The sequence below is a fragment of the Lichenostomus cassidix genome, chromosome 1 (assembly GCF_008360975.1).
Source record: "Lichenostomus cassidix isolate B80296 chromosome 1, HeHo_3.0, whole genome shotgun sequence".
NCBI lineage: Eukaryota > Metazoa > Chordata > Aves > Passeriformes > Meliphagidae > Lichenostomus > Lichenostomus cassidix.
The window spans coordinates 69,988,887-70,012,704 of NC_139479.1; the positions used below are offsets into that span (position 1 = coordinate 69,988,887).

General features: G+C 37.0%; 1 protein-coding gene across 2 annotated transcripts in view; it reads left to right on the plus strand.

The window, feature by feature from the left end:
• MIPEP (mitochondrial intermediate peptidase) overlaps positions 1-21,606 on the plus strand; it is a 68,456-nt gene extending 46,850 nt beyond the window's left edge. For both annotated transcript variants that reach the window (XM_085062819.1, XM_085062829.1), the window contains 3 exons: positions 12,303-12,424; positions 13,187-13,260; positions 21,364-21,606. In XM_085062819.1, the coding sequence (XP_084918945.1) occupies positions 12,303-12,424; positions 13,187-13,260; positions 21,364-21,458 (291 nt within the window). In that variant the 3' untranslated portion in view covers positions 21,459-21,606. The remainder of the gene's footprint in view (positions 1-12,302; positions 12,425-13,186; positions 13,261-21,363) is intronic.
• Positions 21,607-23,818: the final 2,212 nt, after the last annotated feature.

Below are 23,818 nucleotides of genomic sequence, written 5' to 3' on the forward strand. Positions count from 1 at the left end.
TGTCCAGATCATCATACCTGTATTTTCTTTGTGAAGTAGTTTGAGTTATTGATTCTTATTTTCAGAAAATTATGATGGACTTACATATTAATTGCCCATCATAGTAACCTTTTCTAACCTGGAATTTTGGTGGGAAATGATGGTTTGACTTATGACTCAGGAAAAATGGTTTTGAAGAGTGAGGCACAGTGAATCTGGTTCTTTTTTAGGTCACTGCCAAATAGTCCGTTTTGCATTATTTATAATTACATGGTCTTCTGGTAGGCTTTTCTTCCAGAAACAGCTGAATTTCTTGTGTGGTACTTGAATGCAAAGTGCAGTGATGAAATTAACCCCCACACATTGTTATAACTACATTTGATAGGAGGCAACATATTGGTATGTAGGGTGCCCTTGGTATTTTTTTGAACACTGAATAATTTGCTATATGCCTTTTTGTCTTAGTATTTTAAAAATACATATTGGTTCAGAAGGACCACTTTTACTGGTGCCACAAAATGTGCATCAGGTTACATGTTTGATTATGGTTATATAGTTTTGTCCAGAGTGCTGGTTTCTTTGGCAGCATGGCCTGTGGTTGGTAATGTTTGGAGAAAGCAGAACACCTGTGAGACCAAATATGTTTGCCAGTCAGGCTTGCCAACAGAAGACAAGGCAGGCATTGTAAGAGATACCCTAGAGCAAAGAAGTGTATGAAAATGGTGTATCACCAATGTGGTTGTTAGCCTGTCTTCTTCCTGCAGCTGGGGGTACTCTGCCCAGACAGGGATCCTGACCCTGGAAGGCTCCACCTAGGTCCTTGTCTTAACTTGCTGTGGTTGTGTCTGTCATGCTCCTGACAAAGGAAATCAGTGGATGAGATGCAGCCTAACATTTGGGGTGCTTGCTCAGGGAGGCTGTCAGGCACTACAGGAAGATGTGGCTTGCCATGGGTGCTGGAAACAAGTTTTTCATTAACAGGGAACATGCAGAGACATCTGAGTGTTTGGGCAGCTGAAGGGGAGTTGGTGTCAATAGACAGAACTGGCTTCTCTGCAGAGAGAAAATAGTTTTTGCATCACACGGTCACCATGAGCCAAAGCCTCCTTTTTTGTTGTTACTGAAGAAAACGTGTGTGCAAGAGAGTATCGTTTTAACAGGCTTATTCCTCAGCCTCCTGAGGGCTGGCTGGCAGTGTGAGTGAAATATCTTATTACAGAATCTGCCATCTGTGTCCTTGTAGCATCTGTTGTCTTAGGATTTCTTGTTAAGTTTTTGAAGAGACTACTAATATGCAATTATATATAACTGTTTCTGTATAAAATTCATGTGAATATCAGTAACACATATGAAAAGAAGAAATAGACTGAGCAAGCAATGAGGCAGCTGTCTTAAAGTAAATAAGTGATAACCCTTAACCTCTGATGGTAAAAATGGTTTTGAATTCTGAAAACTTTACTCAAGTGGTGAACATAAATCTTAAAATTATTGGTAAGGAAGGCTAAGTAGTGGATGCCTATTAAATTTTAAACTGTAATTTTACTTCATATTTATTTATTTAAAACCTTCCAAAATTTATTTTAGATTCATTAAGCTAAACTATAATGTAACCATAGAACCTAAGCAAAACTGAAAGCTATATTAAAGGAAATGTAAAAAAACCCAGCTAAAAGGTAGAATGGGTACTATTGGCAAAGAGCTTTTAAAAAACCAATTCTGGGTGGCAGATGATGGAATAAAATTTGTGGAGCTAATCAATAAAATGTTAAAAAGGACTCAGTGGGAGAAAAAGCCCGTACATCTGAATATTTGAGAAAGGGAGGTTATTAGTAAAGTAAAAGCCCTATAAAAGTGTGAAAAACAGAATACAGGGTAAGTTCTAATGAGCCAGAAGTAAAACTGTGGAAGTTTCAAGCAGCTCAGAAACTAAACCCAGCAATAACGATTAAAAACAATGCATCAGAAAGAGGAAGGCTGCCAGAAATTTGCTGGAACTGGAACATAGCAAGTATGATGATTCAAAAGACATTATATAGTTATCCAAGAGGCTGAACCAAGGATACAAGCCATCCTGATGCAAAAAAGATTTGGCAGTAAAGGACCAAGCCCTTTAAAACTTTATTAAGGTAATAAAAAATAGAAATCATTATATGACTAGAGATAATTACTAAAAGAATGCAAGAATTCAGAACAAAAAAGGCTAGAAATGCTGAATTGCAAAGGGCAAGCAGAGAAGTTAATAAAATTCCATAATTACTGAAGAAGCAAGAGAAGAGTGGGAGAAAGAAAAACAATAAATGTCAGAGAAAGCAGTGATATTCTATTCTGCCTCAGCAGTTTTTAAAAATAAGTGGATTTGGGTAAGGTGAGTAATCTGTGTAATTTCTGAGATGGATTGAAAGAGTACTCAGATTAAGGAATGAAAGAGAGAGAATAACTAGATTAGATGTAGTGAGATTGTCAGAATATTTAAGCTTGTCAAAATAGTCAGTGACTTGGAGGAATTCTCACTCACAAACTCATGAAAAAGTGGTAGTGTTATCATAACTGTCCTTATGAAGGGAGAACTTCCCTCATGAAGGAAGGGATCTGTAGACTATTTGGTCAGATTTTGTCACTCAAGAAGTAGTAGTAGCAATTATTAAGCTTATAATTACTTTGAGAACAATCAAATGAGCAAAATAACCTCAGTTTTGTTAACTGCCTAAGATGGAAAAAATCCACTTTCTTCTTAAGATATTGATTGATCTTGGAAACAGGAAATAATTAATTAATAGCATAACTCTACACTAAGTAAGCTTTCTGTCACTTGCAAACCGTAATTGTACAAGCAAACTGTAGATTTGTGGCTGAGTCAACACATAGAAAACATGCTGACAAAGCAGGTGAAAGCTTAGTTTCAGACAGGAACATTTTAAGTGGACATCACCACGAATCTGTCTGGGAGTTACTGCATTCTGTGTTTTTGTTAATGATTTAGATGATAATTTATTTATAATAGTTATAGAAGCTCCTTTACTTGACAAATCTTGCAGAAATTTTTAAAAATAGAATTTAAATTATTCTAAGAGTTTGGATCACTGTGGTCAAGCAAACAGTTGCAGAAGGCTAGGTTGGCTGGACAGGAAAGTCCTGGTTGAGCTCAGGAGGGAAAAGAAACAGTGTGATCTCTTGAAGCAAGGTCAGGCTTTGAAGGAAGAGTACAGAGCTGTGATTTGTTTATCGTAGAATCCTAGAGTGGTTTGGGTTGGAGGGGATCTTAAAGATCATCTAGTTCTAAGCCCCCTGCTGTGGGCAGGGCCAGCTTTCACTAGACCAAGTTGCTCCAAGCCCCTACCCAACCTGGCCTTGAACACTTCCAGGGATGGGGCACTCACAACTTCTCAGGGCAGCCTGTTCCAGTTCCTCAGCATCTTCAGAGTAAAAAATTTCTTCTTCATATCTAATCTCAACCTGCCCTCTTTCCATATAAAGGCATTCCCCCATGCCCTATCACTACATGCCTTTTTTAAAAAGTCCCTCTCCAGGTCTCTTGTAGGCTCTTCTAGGTACTCTAAGGTCTCCCTGGAACCTTCTCTTCTCCAGGCTGAACAACCCCAGTACTCCCAGCCTTTATGCAGGGAGCTTTATGGGCAAAGCTCAATTAGAGTTGAAACTGGCCAGTGTTGTTTCAGATAACAAAAATGGCTTTTTAAAGAATGTTACTAGAAGGAGGGGGTTTAAAGGAAACATTGGACTGATACTTGTTGAAGATGGTAATTTGACTAATAGCATGAAGAACAAGCAGAGTGATTCAATGCATTTTTTCCTTCAGTCTTTAATGCTGCTAATAGAGCTTGGGTGTCCCAGTTCCCAGAGTCAGAGGCCCATGAGTGCAGGAGCAGTGATTTCACGTTTATGTACACTGAATGTTCACAAGTCCATGGTCACAGACCTGTGATTTGCCATTGGTATACACTGAATGCTCACAGGACTCAGGGGCTGATGAGTTTCATCACAGAGTCCTGAAGGAGCCAGTGGATGTTACGGCAGAACCCGTCTCAATCATTTACCAAAGGATAGTTTGCTTTGGGAAAGCAATTTACATAATAAGTATTTAAAGAACAATAAATACCAAAAGAGTGTGCTTTTATTCACGGGGTGCTGGAAAGGAAATTATCTGTGTTTTTTTGATATATTTTAGTATTTGGTCTTAGGGACTTAGCAGTGGTAGTGTTGTATCATGTAGTATGTGTCTACCTATTGTAAAGATGTACCAAAAATGGAAGAAATACAAAAAAGCAGTTTTGGAAAGATAATAGGTTTGGAGGAAAGTTAAGAAAATTGAGTTTATTTAGCTAGCAAAGAGAAAATTATATGAGCACATATATGAGTGAGTAGTTGTGAAAAACTTTATGAAAAAAATTATTTGGAATTGAGGCTGTGATTGTTTCTTATTAATGAGCAAATAGGAGGGGGAAAATTATATAACAGATAGCAAATGTGATTATAGCTAGTACTAATCTTTTAAAATCTTGTTCATTTTTTCCCTTGTTTATTGAAGAGGGACACAGACACCCAGTACATCTTGCATCTCTTTTATAGGCAGTTTTAAAGAAACCACTGTTGTAGATCACAGAGACGTAAGTTTCATAGTAAAGCCAGATACTCTTCATAGAGTATGGCTTTTCCACTTTTTTGCCTCTTCAGTTATTTGAGGGGTACTGATGTTGCTCATATTCCACTTTTTTGAGTGTTTTGAAGAGAGATGAAGTCATATGTTATTTCTCAACCTCTTGAAGTTTGTGTAACCCCTTCAAGGTAATTTTTTACCTTGCCATGTTGGAAACTAAAGTTGTTTATGCAGAGTGCAAGTCCCTGGATTAGTTTTCATATGGGCCTTCTTAAAAGTATACTGTAAAATCAAGTTGAAGAGTCTGGTTCTGAGGAAAAGATTAATAAAGGAGTACACAGTGAACTCCAGGGAAGTGATAGTTCTATAAATAATTAATAGCTAAAAGCCATTGCAAAAAGATTGGTGCCCTGCTGAGGTTAATATTAAAGTAGATGCTGGGACTTTCAAAAGCTCTTAAAGTCACCTTTCAAGGTTTGTTTAGGTTTCTGTCTTTGTGGAGTTGAGTTCATTTTATGATAAAGAAAATGCTGATAGCAAATACTGTGAAGATTTGTTTTCCAGTGGTAACATGACACTATTCACTGGGCAACTATCTACAGCAGTGTAGAGTGTTTACACATATCATAAGATATGAAGCACTTTTAAGGAAATTCTTTTTCCAAGTGTTAGCCCCATGAAACTCAAACATACTTTAGTGATAGTATTTACAATATTTACCATGTGGTAGAACATTTTAAGGAACAGTGCAGGAGCTAGTTGCATACATCTCCTGTTGACATTTTGAATATAATTAGATATATCTTTCATATATATTAAAACACAGATAGCTTCATCTAGTTTTATACAATTCTGTTTTCATGGCTCACATGTCCTTTTTTCCCCCCAGGAATGCAGTACTGAAGCTATATTTGACAGTGATAGATACAACTGAATACATCATTGCCATAAACACAGTCTAGAGAGTCTGAAATGAAATTCTCTTCAAGTGCAGTGGGAAACTGTCCTTTCTATGAAAAGTCAAAACAGAAAAAAACAAGACACAGGAGCTATTAGCACCCTCACTGCACAGAAGGTGGCTGAGGGGGAAATGTATTTTCTTTATGTTCACACTGCACTTGTGGCAGATTCAGGATTAGAATCAGGATCCCTTCAGTCTGTGTCTAGAATGGCTCTAGCAAAAGATAGTAAATAAACGGTACTGAAAAAAGATAGTGATTTCATCTTCCTGTGTTAGTTCAGATAATTTACTTGGTTAAGCTGTACTGGCAAATATATTTTGCAGTTACCACATAACTTAAGATATTTTTCGGTTTTTGTGAGGGCTTATCTTAAGCAGCATTCAGGATGTTTATTTTAAAATAATAGGTCAACACTTAAAATTAGGTTTAATTGGAAAAGTAATATAAAAATTTGGGCTCTGGTGCAAGTCTGTACCCAAAGTAAACAGTGGTGATCTGGTTCTGCTTATCTCAGGCTTATGAATTTGAAGCTTAGGCAATAATAGAAATTATTAATTGTAGTTGAAGAAGGGGTGTTGCATGTGTATGTATATGTGTGTAAAATTGCATGGTATGACATAAAGGATTTGTTTGAAAGTCATGTTTGCAAATTTCTTACATTTTACTTTAAAGACCAGTTATAATGTTTATAAGTTACAGTCTTTCTTAACTTGTCCAAATAAGATCAGTTAAAGGACACAGTAAAGAATCCATTTTCATATCTCTGTGCCTTTTAAAGATTGTGAAGCAATGCAAATCATACATACAGATTTTTGATGTCAGTATTCTTTGTTATCACCCATGTCCCCCTTCCCTCAATCCCTTTCTGGGAAGGAGAGAAGAGGGTATAGAGTAAATAGTTTTAAATTATTTTGCTATAAGCAGCTCAAATTCATGAATAGTTTATAAATAAAAATGAAGTATTTTTCTTTAAGCAATTCAAAGACCATATGGTATGTGTCTAGAATCACCTAAGTGGTTAATTGCATGTTAAATTCCTTTCCTCTTCCTTAGTGTAAACAACTGCAAAAATATTTACATTCCCTGCCTTGCTAGATTTATTTATCATTTTATAATAAAAACATGGAAGTGTTATAAATTGAAATCTTAATCTCTTGCTTAACTCACTTTCTAAAATGTCAGCAGTGTTTCTGGTTTGGTTTACTTTGTGTTCCCTCCATTCCTAACAGCAATGCCCAGCAGTGGAAAACTGTAGAGTATTGATATTGAGTTAGAGGAGCAGCAAGAGATGTGGTTTCTTGAAATTAGTTTTCTGTTATTCTAAGCAAGATTAGAAACTGCAGAAAAGAAAGTGGTTCTTTATTGCATTTTATTATTATTGTGAAACTCCAGAAGGATGATGATGTAATTCTATAAAACTTAAGAGGGGTTCAGGTCAAAAATACAGAATGTAAGTTGACCAAGCAAGCCACTGCATACCTATGGAGAGAGTTGTTTCTACAGTCCGTGGGTGCTCCAGCTTTTCCCCAGAGGTAGCTACCAGCACAAACAGTTTGCAAACTCTGCACTCTAGTACTCATCAAACCATTTCTTCAAGTGAGAATGGGTTGAGGACATCTTCAAAGCACTCTGTAAAGTGTGCTTGTTTGCATGCCAGAGCAGCGTTGTCCTGGATTTCCACTAGCCCTGATAAACCTTGGCCTCAGCAGAGGGAAACAGCCTGTGTTGGTTCCTGTGCTAATTGCTGTTCTCTCCTGGCTCCAAGGAACCAGAGCCTGGAGCTTCCCCTTGACTCTCAGGAGTTTTCCACCCATGCTGGTAGCTAAATTCGAGGGCATTAGGAGCAATAGTATCAAGTTAGTGCCAGACACAAGGGCTTCTCCACCCAGTAGCCCCTGAAGGAGATAGTTTGGCTGCTTCTCTCTTGGGTTTCCTGCCAAAATAAGATTTTAATTAAGAAGGGGGAGGGCACCAGATATCATCTCCATCAAATATTGTTCTTCACGGAAACAATTCAACAGCTTGCTCATTGGTGTAATTACTGTAGCACACGTTTTGTAATTAGAAGTCTTCAATGACAAAAATACCTTCCTTAATTTAGTATTGGATCTTTTCAGGTTCTTACGTGTGTTTTTTGTCTTAGATACAAAACAAAATGGACATAAATATACTTTGAAATCGCTAAAGTCACAGCAGAAACCATTTGAAGAACATTTTGAAATGTCCAAGCAATAGTCAAGAATTTCTGTAGGGTTTATTTTCAAAAGATGTGGTAGGATTTTATAGCACTGATTCCTGATGTACTTAGTGGAGCCCTCTGGAACAATGTTTACCCACACTAAAGCAAAAGCTAGCTTAGTATGTATTAAGCTACCTATGGATTTTCTTTCAATTTTGTCCTTTTACCATCACATCTAAATTTGTGTGTCATATTATATTTGTGACAATATTAACAGATCTAAATTAAAAATTCAAATAATTGAATCCTAAACTAATGTAATGTAGTCTTTAAAATAGTTCAGTTTAACTGATCCTACCATGTTGTTAATATGAATAAAGTGACTTAACTTTTGAATAGAAGATAGAAGGTGTAGTAAATTATTCAGATTTCTCCTAAATCAGTAATCCTATATTCTCAAAAGATAGCAGGATAAATATTTCTGTCCTGTACTGTAAAGGAGGCCTATGTGGCTAGTTTGAGCAAGACACATAGTTAAGGGCAACTAAAGTAAAATGAACTGAATTTTACCCTAAGAATGTATTTTACAAGGATGTTAAAAAATGTCTTGACAAGGTGTAAGATTACAAAAGTATAAGTGAGGTATTTTTGTTTTTACATGATGGGGTGGAAAGCCATTGCACATGGAATTTTGGAAATGGTTATAAGAAAATATTGATAATGTTGGTGGAAAAGAAGCCTGTGTAATAACTGCAGTAGATCAGTCACAGACCTTTATTTCGGTCTGTTGTGTTGAATAAAAAGCAGGCATGAACATGACCTGTGGATGGCATGTGATCATAACCCATGGGCTATGCTGTAAAGTGCACTGTTTTATAAACTCCTGGAATGGGTTCATGGAACTTTTTGAAGTAAGTGATTATTCAGAGTCTTCATAACTTTCTAGCTGCTCACCAAAAATATAACATTTAATAAGGAGACTGCCCTAGTTCTACATGTCTAGCCTTTACCCTGTCCAAAAGGGAATTTGATATGTCTTTGTTTTTCCTAATGAAGAAATGACTCCTCATTGGAAAGAACACAAGAAATCAAGTCATCTTGCATCTATAGCTGAATTTATTAAAATGGAGAAATGGAGTTTTATGCTAAAAGGTCAGTCATTTAGTTTTAAATACATTTACAGTGATATGGGGGTGTCTTTTTATTCATCAGAGAACTTTTTAATGGAGCAGTATCCTATACATTCTTGGGTTTTTTTGAACATTTTATTGCCTAGGTCATAATCTCCTCTATGAAGTAGGAGGAGAGGAAGAGTTTTTTTTAATGGGGACAGGTAGTTCCTTGTGAATTACGGTAGAGGATGGGTGTTTTAATGTTTAAATATTTTTTTATAGGTAGCTAACTCCAGTCTTGCAAAGTTAATTGTTAGGACAGCATAGAAGCAGAAAATACACTTGAATAATGTCAGAAGTTCTGGGTGATATTGAAGGTTGGAAGTTCCTGATTAGGAACTTCATGTGAGGACTGGGACAAAAGTAGTGACAGTAGTGCTTTAGAGTGGGGAAAATGTGTACTGGTTAAGAAAAATAAATATAGGCTTCAAAGTGTAGTAGGGAATAGCACGGTTTGGTGTTGGTTTTCCTTTACTGCTGTGTGCAATGGGAAAACAATCTTAGTTTCAGTATGCCTTTGAGAATGATTGTAATCTTGTATAACTTGAGCTATCTAAAAGTATGTTCCGTATTTATTCCAATGAAAGAATAATCTGTACTTTATCTTAGGCATCTCTCTTAAAATGGATTGACTCATCCTCCATTTTTGTTTCTTGTTTTGGATACTGTCCTGTTCCAAATGAATTTTTGAAATTTCAACTTCTTCATATTCCAAAGCCTCCCCAAATGCAGGGAGAGAGATGAGTAGTGTCATTCTTTGGTCTTTCTATATCCTTTCCTTTTATCTTTTGAAAGGAAACAATGTGAAGTTTGTCAGTAAAGCTTCGTAGCAAAAAGGTCAAACAAAATGGAGCAGAGGGTAGAGAGACCTGTTTTAGGTGCAGACTTTGAAATCAAGCTTTTGGGCTTGGACAGATTGCTGAGAAGTTGTTCTTTTCTCCTTGTTTCAACCAACGGATGAATGGAATAGTTGATCAACCTGGAAGCCCAGATGAGCTGTTCTAGGTGCAAACTATTAAATGCAAGAGCATTTGATGTGAACCATGTAATCTGAGCTTTCAAAGAAGACATACTGTCTTAGTTACAGCTTGTGTGATTATCAAAGTCATTCCTTTCTGATGGGAGGGGTAGAAATATCCTTCACTATGCCAAACTCTGGGAAATTATTTTTGTTTGTAGCCTAAAACCATTTCTGAGTATGTGAAATCAATTAATCAGTAAAGTTTTCCACATTCCAGAGAGAGTTAGTTGAAACTTCTAATCATGGCTTTAAAAATTTATTATAAAACAAACTGAGATGTTTTCCTGCTCAGTCTTCTAAAAATGTAGTCTCCCTGCTCTGTTTCAAAATGTGCTTTTTGTTTAATGATTATGGTTATAATTAAGGGACTAGATAGAAAAACCATAGCTATAAACATGGCAGCCAAAATACCTTTCAAAGTAAACTGGAGACTCTGTGTCCAAATGTTTTAACATACTTGCATTACAAGGAGATACAGTACATCCTTAACTTCAAAGGGAAAAAAACTAATAATTTTTAAGAATTTGTGCCATGCATTAAGACCTATAGGAAAATTGAAGACTGGAGAGCTTTTTTCATCTCAATTAACCTAGCTGCTCCTACTTTAAACTCATAGTGTAGGTCACAGGCTCAATTGCTCACCCATGGCAAATTCCATCTGTTTTGGATACCTGTCTTAGGGTGGAGATAACCATCCTGTAAAAAGTAGCTTTTGAATGGCTGAACTGCAGCTAACTTTGAGATCTTCATTTGTAGGTGTTGCTCAGGAAGGGGAGCTAACAACTTGTTTCTCATCAGCTCTTCTAAGTAATTTAGCTTGAGGCTCTGTTTGCTACCTTGCATTTTAAGGAAAAAAGACTGAGTAAAAGCCAAATACTTTCTTTTTCCACCCTCTCAGTTGGTCATTTTTTAGAATACACATATGCCTTTTTGACCAATAGAGAATAAAATTATAATCAGCACTTTTTTGAATAAAGAAGCATAGTTTATTTCAGCTGTAAAAAATAAGGAGTTAATTACAGTGTGTTAAAGAATCACAGTCAAAGACACAAATAGTTTTGGAAAATTACGAATGTCCTTTCACTTTTTTATTTGGCTTTATCAGAATTTCAGCTGTTGACTATAGGATAAGAATAAGCATCTCACAGCCCATGGATTTAAATTTAAAACATCTGGTATACTACATTATTGTTTATCTTTTAGTTCCTTTTCAAAACTCCGGGTTTTTATAGTATCTGCAAAAATCCTGACAACAGTCATATCACAAGAATGTTAAGAGCTTTGACTTTGGATAGGAGGACAAACAGGGCACTTGTCTTCTCTTTGGTTTCCTCAAAGCCAACAAGGGAAAGTAAGTTTCATACTCCTTCCTTTATACAGTCATCCATTCTCATTTCAAAAAATATGCCAAATCTGTTGGGAAACAGATTCAGTTTGGACCTGCTTGCCTTTACACATCATACTGGAGAGGTGATGAAATCTTCATCCCTGAAGATTTTAGAAAGAACCTTGAGAAATTTCTTCTAAGTTGGCTTTGCTTTGAGTGAGGGTTGAACAAGAGGTCCTTTGGGGTCTGTCACAATTTAAATTAATACGTTGCAGCCAGGGAAATAAAACTAAAAAATACTTTTGATTTCTGTGACGATAAGGCTTATAGTTCTGATTTTCTTTGCTAAGAAATCATAAGGAAATAGTCAACACTAAACAGCATTAAAAAATAAGTCCATCATCATCATCTTTATGAATGAGTCATAAAGTAAAGTGACAATACATAAATGAATAGCAATATAATTGTGGATTATAATCTGCTGCAAATATATGGATTTAAAAATGTGCAGACAAATCTGTGAATTATGGCATTGCCTGTGGATGTAACTTTTGTACCTCTAAGGTTTTTGGCACATGGAAAGCTGTATTTTTTATAGTATTAAACACAAGTCCTATTACCATTTTGTTTGTGACAAAAGTTTATGCATTGAACTTTTCTGAGTGTGACACTACCCTTACCCACATGGGAAATTATAAAATATTGTGTTACTTGTAACAAGGTAATTGTGGGTTTTGTTGAAGACTGGTAGAACTACATGGCTGTTATCAAATATGAATAATTTTATTTTACTGCTGGATTTTCTCACCTCCTGACCCTGTTTATGTATAATTTAAATCCTGATGATCAGTGTATTGGCCATACAGCATTTAGATTGAAAAATGCTTCTTCTAAAGGATTGTTCATTCTGTCATTTATTTCTGGTGGCTATTATATTTTCTTTTTTGTCATCAATAGTATCAGATTTCTTCCATCATACATAAGAACATGTTGAACAATTTAAAGAATTTAAAAGATAACATGAGGTTTGGGGGTTTTGTCTTTTTACAGGCCTGGCAGCTGCGATTCAGTCACCTTGTGGGCTACGGTGCCAAATATTACTCCTACCTCATGTCCAGGGCTGTTGCCTCTATGGTGTGGAAACAGTGTTTTGCTCAGAACCCATTTGATAGGTAAAAACAGAGAAATGTTAAGTAGAATGAAATGCTAGTTGCTGCTGGAAAACATGAAATGGTTTTTTCCAAATGAGGTTGGTGGGCTTTTTTGAGGTAAATTGATTTTTAGCATTTTCTTGATTTTAAGAGGACTACAAAGCAGGAAATAACCATGAGTATATATATATTTTGGGACGTGTTCATTGGTGCAAATAAAATTGTGTCAGTGTTTTAAAATATAGGTGTGTCAGTTGGGAGGCACTGAAATCTCTATTCAAATGTAATTAGAGAGCTTGAAAATTCATAGATGGCTAATTGCTTGTAATTTTCTATTGAAATCAAAACAACTGTGGGTATTAAACAAGCTTCATGTCACCAACTTCAAAGCTAGGTATAGCTATCCTACTCATTTTGCTTTGTGAAATTAAAAAGTAAATTGTGAGGTCACAAATTGTAAGCATTCTTACACCTTTGCAGAATGTTCAAGACATTGTAGCAGAGCAGCTTTCCCCTTTGACACAATGAAGGCTGAAATACTGTTTGCAATTAACTTCTATAAGCACCAACACTCATATGTATAAAATTTGTCTAGTTCAGTTACTCCTAGTGTGATTTTAAATGTAATTTGAATTTGAGGAGTCAACATGGAATAAGTCATTGGTTTAGGGTAGAAAATTTTATTTGGTCTCTGTCTGAGTTCTGTAGAGATCCTAGAAGCAACTCTGATGAAAGCTGGGCCGGCTGTGTTTGCAGATGGCTCTAACACCTGTGTTCCTCCAGGGCCATGGGGGAGCGCTATCGCAGAGAGATGCTGGCACACGGCGGTGGAAAGGAGCCCATGCTGATGGTTCAAGGTAGGAAATAAACTAGAACTGTTTTATTCCACTGCAAAAGGAATAAACTTTAACTTAACTGCGTTTCCCAACTTGGTCTTTTTAGTTTAATTATGATTTTCACTGGGTTTATGAAAGAAAATTTTGTTAAGTGGACTGGTCATCACCTTTGTATCACGGTCAGTAGAACTCCTTGTGGTACATGGAATCCACACAGTTGGGCTGAAGTGTTGGAAATGTTTGTATTACAAGGCTGTCTAAAGAATTCAGAATAAAAGTATCACATACTTGAAGGAAGATAGATTACATAATTTTTGGATACAACAAATTAGTAACTTTTCCATACATGGAATTCATAATATCTCTGGCTATTTCGTGTAGGAGAAATTGAATTTGTTTTGGCCACATCATTTCAGTGTAATCAAAATGTTTTTGGCTGTATCTGTGCTTTGACTGTACATTTTCAAGAAATGCAGCTCTGACAACTGTAATAAAGAAACATCGTTCATTATTCATCTCACTACCATATTTGCCTTTTGGATCTGGGAAACAACTTTTAAAAATTATTCATACCCATAGCAAAAATACTGTGTTTCATACATCAAAAAAATAATGCTAGGAGAATGAAACAAGTTTGATAAGCTGCTGACTTTATCTCAAATCTGTCAATGGGATCAGGATAAAGACTTTCCTGTGTAGTGTTTCAGAATTCAAATCAAACATTTTTGCATTGCTTTTGCTGTTCCTGAGATGAGCACTTGCTAAGTCCTTCATTTAATGGCACATCTTTCAGTTTTCTCTGAAATTCTTATTACTAAGGATGAACATGAATTCACTGGCCTCTGTTCACTCCCTTTTAGTAGACTGGAACTTGTGGGACTTTATAGATAAGGAAGACAGTGGTAATGTGTCTGTATTTCATCATGAGATTGGCACAGTTTCATGACCGGAACATTTCGGTTCTTTGACCCATCTGTTTATATTTGAGGTTATGACCTGGACTCTCCTTAGACTCATGATATATTAAGCAACTATATATTCTTTAGGTTGTCTATTTTCTGATCTACAGGGTTAGTTTTCATTCAACATGACTTTCCTAACCTACTTCTCTTTACTGTTCTTGAAGAGTTTGTGTTTGTCACCTTGAAAAACTGTAGCCCAGAACTGTGGATTAGGTAGCTGCAAGACAGGGATGTGCACCTTTACAGGCATGTTGGCTTTTTACATTGTAAGCCATATGGTGGAGAAAGAAAAAATGGTTTTAAACACCAGATATGCTTATGATCTCTTCTCCTTCTGGGACATATTCTTAATTTTACTGAGCATGGAATTTTCCTGGAATGTCCTAGAAGCTATATTGAAGTTGCTGGCAGTGTGCTTCTTTGAGTCAAGTGCTATTTGAATGAAGTTTCAAAATCCATCTGTGGATGGTCTCACAGAAAATCTATGGAAGCAGCACTGGCTTTCCCCCTTGCATGTGATAGAACACAGTGGAATATGGTGCAGCCAGTTTGGGGTTGAGAGCATGTATCCGTTATTATGGAAAAAACTTGCTAGTGAAATTAATCTGAAAAAGTGGTGTCATAGTTCAGGAAATTCCAAGTTCATTTTAAGATTAAAGGAAATGCAATTATAAAGTTTGGCAAGGTACAGTGAAAACACACAAACAAGTTTAACTCTTGTAATGCAGTAATTAGATATTTTAGACATTTCAGTATTCACAGTCCTCATACTTTTAGTCCTTGATTAATTTAGTGCAGACAGGTCATTGGTGACTTGTCAGGACCAATGGTGAATGAGGAAGAGGTGAAGGCTGTACAGCCTGGAGCTTGAAGAAGATGGGAAGCTTGTTTGAGGAATAGTTGTGCATACTGCAGAGCACTGAACTTGATATTAATGGTAGAATAATTTTTATTCTGTGACAAAAAATATCTACATAAAAGATACATGGTTTGATTTTAAATTTTTTTCTTTAAGTCAGTAAATCCATAAACCATCCAACAGAACTGTGTATCATGTCAAGGTCAGTCACTGCAGTGCACCTGCACTGTTCATGTGTAATAGGAGAACCACACAGCAGTGACTCCTTTGTGCCAGCATTAGCATGAGTAGTATTGGAGAGCACAGACTGTGATTTACAAAACATGGCAAAAGCTTTCTAGATGTTTTCACAGAATTACAGAATCACAGAATGGTTGAGATTTGAAGTGGCCTCTGGAGATCATTTGGTCTAACCCCGTGGTGAAGCAGTCTTTCAGAGCTGAGTGTCCAGACCCATGTCCAGATGGCTTTTGACTGTCTCCAAAGATTGAGATGCTACAGCCTTTCTGGGCAACTTAGCCACTGCCTGCTCATCCTTGCTTGGAAAAAAAATGTTTCCTGATGTTAAGAGACAGTTAGGCAATGGGAATAAACTGAAATACAAAGACTGGGTTGTCTTTAGGCACCGCTGAGAAGAGCCTGGCTGTGTCCTCTTTGCACCCACCCTTCAGGTATTTATGCCGCTGAGCCTTCTCATCTCCAGACTGGAGAGTCCCAACTCTCTCAGCCTTTCCTCCTAAGAGAGACACTCCAGTCACCTCAGTGGGCCTTTGCTGCATTGTCTCCAGTATGTCCAAGCCTCTCTTATCCTGAGGAGCCCAGCACTGGATGCAGCACTCCAGTCATGACCTCACCAGTGCTGCGTGGAGTGGAAGGATCACCTTGCTGAGCCTGCTGGCCATGCTCTTCCTAATGCAGTCAGGGTGCTGTTCACCTTCTTTGTGGCAAGGGTCCCTTGCTGGCTCATGTTTAACTTGGTGTCCAGCAGGACCCCCAGGTCCTTGTCTGCAAAACTCCTTTCTTGCTGGGTGTCCCACAGCATATAGTGGTGCCTGGGGCTGTTCTCTCCAGGTGCAGGACCACATCATCCAGATCATTAATGGTGATGTTAAACCAGACTGGACCCAGCACTGACCTCTGGAGCACACTGCTGGCCCCTGGCCACCAACAAGTCATTATGGCACTGATCACCTCCCTCTGGGTCCTGGAGTAGCTGGTTCACCACCTTCTTAGGGACTGAGGTGAGCCTGACTAGCCTCAGTTCCCTGGGCTTTCTTGCTTGCCCTTCTTGAAGATAGACATAACTTTTGCTTTTTTCCAGTCTTTTGGTACCTCTTCTATTTTAATAGATTACTGAGAGTCACCTTGCAATGCCATCTGCCAGCTCTCTTAGCACTCAGGGGTACATCCCATGAAGCCCCGTGGGCTTGTTCATGCCCAGTTTTCTTAAGTGTTTCATGCCCAGTTTTCTTAAGTGTTTCATGATCTGATCCTCTTCCATCAAGGATACATGTTCCTTGCTTCAGATTATCTCCCTGGCCACTTTTGTATTCTGAATTTCACTTTTACACTCTTTACACAGAAATATTAAAAGATGTTCAAGATCATAAAAATAACCAGTGTTCATCAGATTCTTTGCCTGTGCACAGCGTGATGTTCATTTGTGCACAGTAAAAATCTTAACAAACATGCTTGAATGACTCCCTGAAGAATGAAATCAGGGTGACTCAGATGTTTTGACAAGGCAATAACTTGATTGCTGATTTGGGATTATTGGAAGATAAATCACAGAACAAACATGATGAAAAAAGTTATATTTGTACTTGGTTGGTCTGTGTTTTGTACAAAAAATGAGAATTTATGGAGAAAATTAAAAACAATTTAATTTGTTTAGGTTCAGTCAACATCTGATTCCTCTTGCTGCTTTTTTTGTCATTATAAATATCCCAGAATACTTGATTTCTGTCTCCTCTTGGTTTCCATCAGTTGCAAAACTGTGCTCACATTGCAAATAACAAAACATATCTGATTAAAGGCAGATTCCACAAAACTTTAAAGCTTGTTGATTTTACTCATCTTCAGAGAAACAGTCCAGATTCTGTGCTCACTAGTGCCCTATTTCAAAAAGTTCTTTAGGTTGTTATTTCAGGTGCTGTTTTTTAATATGGGCTTGCACATGTCTGGCTTTCGGATGCACATCTGCAGCCTCACCCTTGAAGTGCTTCCACACCTCATTGTGAAGTTAGCCATGTTCTTTGACTGTTTGATAACAGGTAACTTCATGAGCACATTTTATTTATGCAGTTTCTTTGTTATGATTTTCTCCTCTGAAGCTATCTATTGTGTTTCTTTTGTGTTTGGATATGACCCTAGCTTTTCATCTTTCTCCAGCATGATTCCATAGATGTACTGATTAGGAGAGATAAAGGATCTGACCTGTAGGGTTACTGACAAGGTTCCTGTTTGAACTAGTCTTTAATTAGGAAACACAATATACATTTTTGGTGTTGTTGTTTACATTGGATTCTCTTGGCATTTGTTTCCTTTAAAAAACCAAAATCATAAAGGTTTTTTGAAAACTTTTAAAACATTTTCTGAAGTGACCCCTTTAGTCAATGAAATACAGAAATAGTCAGAAGTATGGAGAGCAGGAGCAATTGAAAATGGGTGAACAATGTGTTGTCAAAGAGGCTTATTTTCTTTCAATTTTTCCTTAGAGAAAAAATACATTTTGAGAAGAATTTGATTCATCTGTCATTTTGTGTTGACCACATGGCTCTTGCAGATTTTCTCCTTCCTAGGACTACATGGCATTAGGGATTCCAAATTCCTTTAAAATTATATAACCCAGGTGTCCCTTCCAGGTCCAGTTGTGTGCTGGTTGCAGGTCTGAACAGGATTCAGGTGTGCACCATTCCTCCCTCTTTCCCTTGGCACTCCCTGGCTGGAAAGAAACCCAGGTGCATAGGCAGAAAGTGAATTGCAGTGTGAAAACTACTGGGTTGGATGTTTTGGGAACTGAAAGCATGGAACATATCTTGGAGTGCACTTCTGCAGCCTTGATGCAGTCCCATTGCCCTTGGGGCTTCTGAAGAAATCCTCATGCAAAATGCATGTGAGGTTTTGTCCTTGCTTTGTATTGCGTTGCAGTCATACTCAGCTCTATGCCTACATGGTAACCGAACCAACTGGCTGTGTAAATAAACACCCATTTACTCCAATGCTGTCGGAAAATTTGCTTTTCCACGCCTCAGATTGTACTTCATGGACTAATTATAATTTGAAGAGGCTGCAAAAATCTTCAGATAATGATAGTACATCTCTTTGAAAGTGTAAGAAATATGCATAAATCCTAAAAGGTGATGTGAACGGCAACATATGTTAACTCAAACTACATGGACCCAAAATAATTAGTATTGCAGGGGGGCAGAGGCCAAACTTTGCCACAGGCTTTATTCTTCTCTCAATTTTCAGTGATTGTAGGTTATAGCTAACCATCTCTCAAAAGGGTGTGGTTAACCACAGTGCTGTAATGTGAAAGAAACTTCAAAGCAGTGAAGATAAGCTATGCAGTTGCCTTAGGCTTGGGAGAGACTGAGCTGAAATAGGAGTTGGGCTGAACGTATTAAAATACACTCCTAAATTTGAAAACTGCAACCATCAGACCTTGTGGACATCTTACTAAATAATTTAGACTGAAGTGCTGAGTACTTACAATATATCAAAGCTGATCTTGCTTTGATATATTTTAATGGAGTTTAAAGAGAGACATGACCACTCTTTTAACACATCGCTGTGGAGTAAGAGGTTAAAACGCAGAAATACCATTGTTGCCTGTTTCTTTTGGAGCTGTCTACTTTAAAATCTGTAGTTATTTATTTAATAAGGGCATAATCATTTCACTACAGTAGGAGTTCTTCAGCAATGACCTCAGTTGCTCTTCATCCCTTCTTTGGAAAAGCAAAGTCTCTTAGTGTCTGCTTTTGATGTCAGTGTTGGGAAAATAGCAATGCAACAGACCACTAATGCAAGAAATCTGACTTAAGTTTTTGTTATCAAAAGCTGGAACTACTGGGTAGGAGGTCATTTGACATCACCAGTGCCAAAATAATTTTGGAATCTCCTACATATTTAAAACAGACCTGTTTTTAATAAATAAATACAATTTGTAACAAGGTTTGAGTGATATTTGGTAAGACTATATTCAGCTGCACTAAAATACATCCAAGTGTACTGTAGTTAGTTATATTTCTCTTATTCATTCTGTAATATCCAGGGTTGGAATGTTTTTGTTATGATTTGCCTTTTTTATGTAAGAGGGAAATTAAATCTCCTTGAAGATAATCCCAGCTTCTGTTTCTTATCTTCAGGCCAATCATTATACCATTAGCTCTTCTTCTTTTGCAATGTATTGATAATTGGCAGAATAATTGTTAGTGCGTCAAAGAATTGGCTAAACATCATCCAGAGTGGGTGTTTTTTATGAAGTCAGTATTGGAAGGGGATCTGTGTATAATGGGGCTTGCAGAGTGGCGGTTATGTCTATTCTGGCCATCTTTATGTGCCATCTGTGCAGCATTGTAGTCATCTCTCCATATTGATACATGTTGATTTTCCATTTCTCCATATTAATACCTGGCCAAAAAGACATGACCAGACATGTTCCAGTGGGCTGCCATCCCTGTCACCATCTTACAGCACTCTCTCTTCTGTGAAAACTGCAGGAAAATATGAGTTTGACTGGAATTTTTCCAAGGCTGTTAGGGAGCAAATACACATGTTCCCCAGCCAGGAACCCGAGAGAGGTTCTGCAAGAGTCTGCAAGAGGCCATGGCTCTGGGGGGAGCTCAGATTAGTAGCCATATATCTGTACACATCTGTTTCTCAGCCCAGCACACAGCAAGGCATTTTTCATGGTGAACTACAAGTAATTTTTCTAACATTAGAGTAGATGACAAGTTTACCAAGTACTTGGAAATATTAATTCTGTTCTCTCTCATTTTGGAAATAGTTTGATGCAAACTTCATTTAACAGTGTTTCAGCCAATCTGTATATAGTGTGAGATTTATTTTCCTTTTAGTGCTTGCTATTAATCTACTACTGGGTCATGGCAGTTTGTGTTGACACTTGTAATATGTGTTTAAATCAGATTGAAATGGAATTCTGTAAGGTCTTAGCAAGAAAATTCTTTTTGGTTGTTCACACCAATTTACTTTGAGCAGGTCTGTTTCCTGATGGGTTTTGAATCATTGTGTTATAGTAAAAGATTATGGTCTTTTAGCAGCATGCAATTACAATTTCCACCAAAAACAAATATTGTTGAGGATGTGAAAGAGAATAAATTTGTGTTCAGTAGGTACACTGATCAGAAAGGGTAGATACAAGGCTATATTTACATTGGCAGTTGTCAGAAAGAAGAGATCACTTCAAAGAAATACAAAGATTAAATTTTACATTATTTGGCAGTTGTACTGTTGTTTTTTTTTTCGGTTTTCTGGTACAAGTTATGCAGTAAGTTTCCATATATAATCTTGAAAACGTTAATAACAGTGAAAAGACCAATTTTATGTAATGTTAAGTACAAAGAAACATCTGAAAATAATTTAAAGGATGTGTTCTCATGCCTTCAAAAATTTGGATTCTGGAGAGGAAAGATTTTTAGCTTCACTGTTTATAGAATTACCTGAAAGTACTTGAGCATGATTCTTCATTATGCAGATTTTCCTGTCTGTTATCATGTAGCCAAATGCTACAGCTAACACATGTAGTAATTTAGATCCTTAATAAAAGGTAAGTCCTGGTACTGTGAAAAAGCAAAAGTAAAACTGCAATATATTGGAAATGCTTTTGTTTGAGTATGTTTTGTGCCTTGTCAAAAATTGCAGATATATCTGTATTTTAAATACTAAATTAAATGGTTCTAAGGTGTGTAATACTTTGAGAAAATATTTTTTTTTTCTGGCTTGGCCAGAGCTGAGACTTAGCAGATAAGGATTTGTATACCTGCTCAATCACTAACTTATTTCTGTCATTTGGAAATGACTGAGTCTGTGGTTACATTGCTTTAAAACAGGTATAATTCTCTGCTTAAACAAGCTTGTAATGACAAAAATCAGTTAACAACCTTGAAACCTGTCAATTCTGTAAAAATGTGTACCAGGTATCTTGAAGAAACTAAATAATCACTACACACTATGTACAGTGACATTAAAAGTTTGTTAGCAGTTAAGTGTCATTACTGACGAAGCTGTCAAGGTCACAGTATCCTTATGAAGAGTCTGTTGTTCTGCTTTTTTTTGTAGGTATGCTTCAGAAATCCCCTTCAGTTGAAGATTTTGTGGATGCCCTTGTTTCAGACTTAGACCATGACTTCGAAACGTTTATCATGGACTCGTAACAACAGAACTGAATTCTTCTATGGAAAATTGCGTATGTCTTCATAACTGTAGATAAAATATTGTTGTGACTGGTTTTGCTTTTTGGTGAACACTTTTAAGAGTTTGACTGTTCATGTTGGTGGAACGGTAATAAATACTTTCATTGGATCACCTGGTTTCATTTATGAAGATTACTGTTTTCCATTGCATAGGAGCTTAAGCATGGAATTTGAAAGAGCAAATCCTCTAGAATGTACTGTTAGAAAATTTGATCTTGTTGGAACATCTGAGTAAATGGGAATTGCACTCGTCTTCAGGGTCACTGGAGTGGTATGAATGGGCTTTTGGTACACACAGTGATTCACTATTACACTTCTTGATGTTATGGCCCAGAACTGTTCATGCAGGTCTTTCTCACATACTCATGGATTTTCTTTAACCTTGTTTAACCATATTTCTTGTAGGAATCCTGCACTAGGGACTGTTCAAATTGTGTTTGAAACAAAGGAGAAACTAGAAAGAAAGAAGTGAAAAACTAGAGGCTGTGTTTGAGATTGGGAACAGAAAGATGGGAGAGGTAGATCTATAGTCCTACAGGTCTGTAATGGAAAATTTTAGGGTGAGGTGGAAAGCAAAATGTTGCAACACATAACTGAGACAAAGGAGTAAAATAGATATCCTACATGATCTGCTCCCTCCGTGTTTGTTCACATGCAGTTTCTTTTTAGTGATGAGTGAACGAGTTTAGGGAGCTGTTTAAAGTATAGGAGGGCAGGTTTTGGAGGGGAAAGAAAATAATTCAAAACAGGTATGTTTTTCCAGGATAGGCTGGAGCAGTTTAAGGTTGCACGTTATACAGTGGATGATGAACAAAGGGAATGTTATCAGTGGGTTTTTCTTTTTCCCTTTAGGTAAATTACGAAATTATACTTGAGGGTGTTTTGGAAAAAAAAAAAGAAAACTCATGATTTTTTTTTCTCTAGAAATGGCCTTGTTTAGCGGTTCTCTGTAGGTTGTTATAAAAGGTATTGTAAGTGTTCTGCTCAGTGGAAATGCAGTGAAAGAAGCACAAGAGGAAGAGAACCAAAGCTGAGAGGTGAGGGCAAATAACTGGGAGAGAAGCAAGTAAAGATAAAAAAAACTCAGCCAGAAAAAGTGGGTGTTTGGGAAGGGAAAAATAAGAGTGAGAGCTGATTGGATGATTTGCCCTCTTTTTCGCAGAATCTGTACAATAGGGTATTGTTTGATATTTTACCCTAATTTTTTCACTGCCTGTTTTTGCAAAGTAGAAGTGGCCTTGTCTGAGTAGTCCTGTCATTCTGGTAGAGCTGGCTTTAGACATTTTTAGATGCTTGGATTAAATCATAGTGGGTGCATTTTCAGACTTGTACACAACAAGCTTCTGGCTCATACTGCTAACTGACTCCATTGTGTAGCTGCAGTTGGTCCCCAAGAGGAAAGAATGAATGGTTTTGCTTAACAAACTAGGTGGGGATTTGCTGTAAGTAAAGTCCTTAAAAACCCCACAAAAACTAAGTGTCAGTTTAGGTGTGAGTAAAAACACATCATGACGATGGGAAGGTCTGTAAAGTATACAACAGCTGATGAATGTAAATTTAACAATCCATAGTAGGGTATTTAATGGAAGTATATTTCAAAGGGAATTCAAGGGTGTTGCTAAGGGAGCCTTGTTTGTCTCCTGGGTTTTGTACTGGAACAAACTAACAATTATGTTTATCTAGAGCTGGCACACGTTGAAAGATTCATTGTGACAAAAAGAACTTAGCAAACGGAAATCCTCATGCTGACACGGCTCTGGGAGCACTGCGGTAAAGAAAATAAAGCATCATAATTGGCGGAATAAGCAGAGAATTTGCAATTAAGAGATTGCCCCTATGTTCTAATTTGAAAGAACTTCAAGTGATGTTGGATTTAGTGTGCAGATACCTCTTCAAACTGTATGCAGTAGTAACATTGTTTCATGCCTATAGCTGCTATTACTTCCTTAATTCACCATCTCATTTGATCCTGCTGCAAACAACAGTCTTTTTAAGGTTTTATCAGAGTGGCATCAAGCAATATCTTCCTAATATGAAATCAGATATAAACAAAGAAAGGAAGAAAATCATGCCTTTTGCCAGAACATAGCAGATTGCAGCTTATTGCTCAGATTTATAACTGTTGGGACGTCTGACAAAGATGGGAGCTGGTAGAAAAATAAATACAACTGAGAATGACTGCTTCAGGATTTTTTATCAAGAAACTATGTTGAGTCCACTGATTTTTTTTTAAATTAAATAACCTTTGAGGATTGAACAGTAGACACTATTAAGCCTCTAGAGAACACCTTATGTCACCACTATGATGCTTACTACAGAAA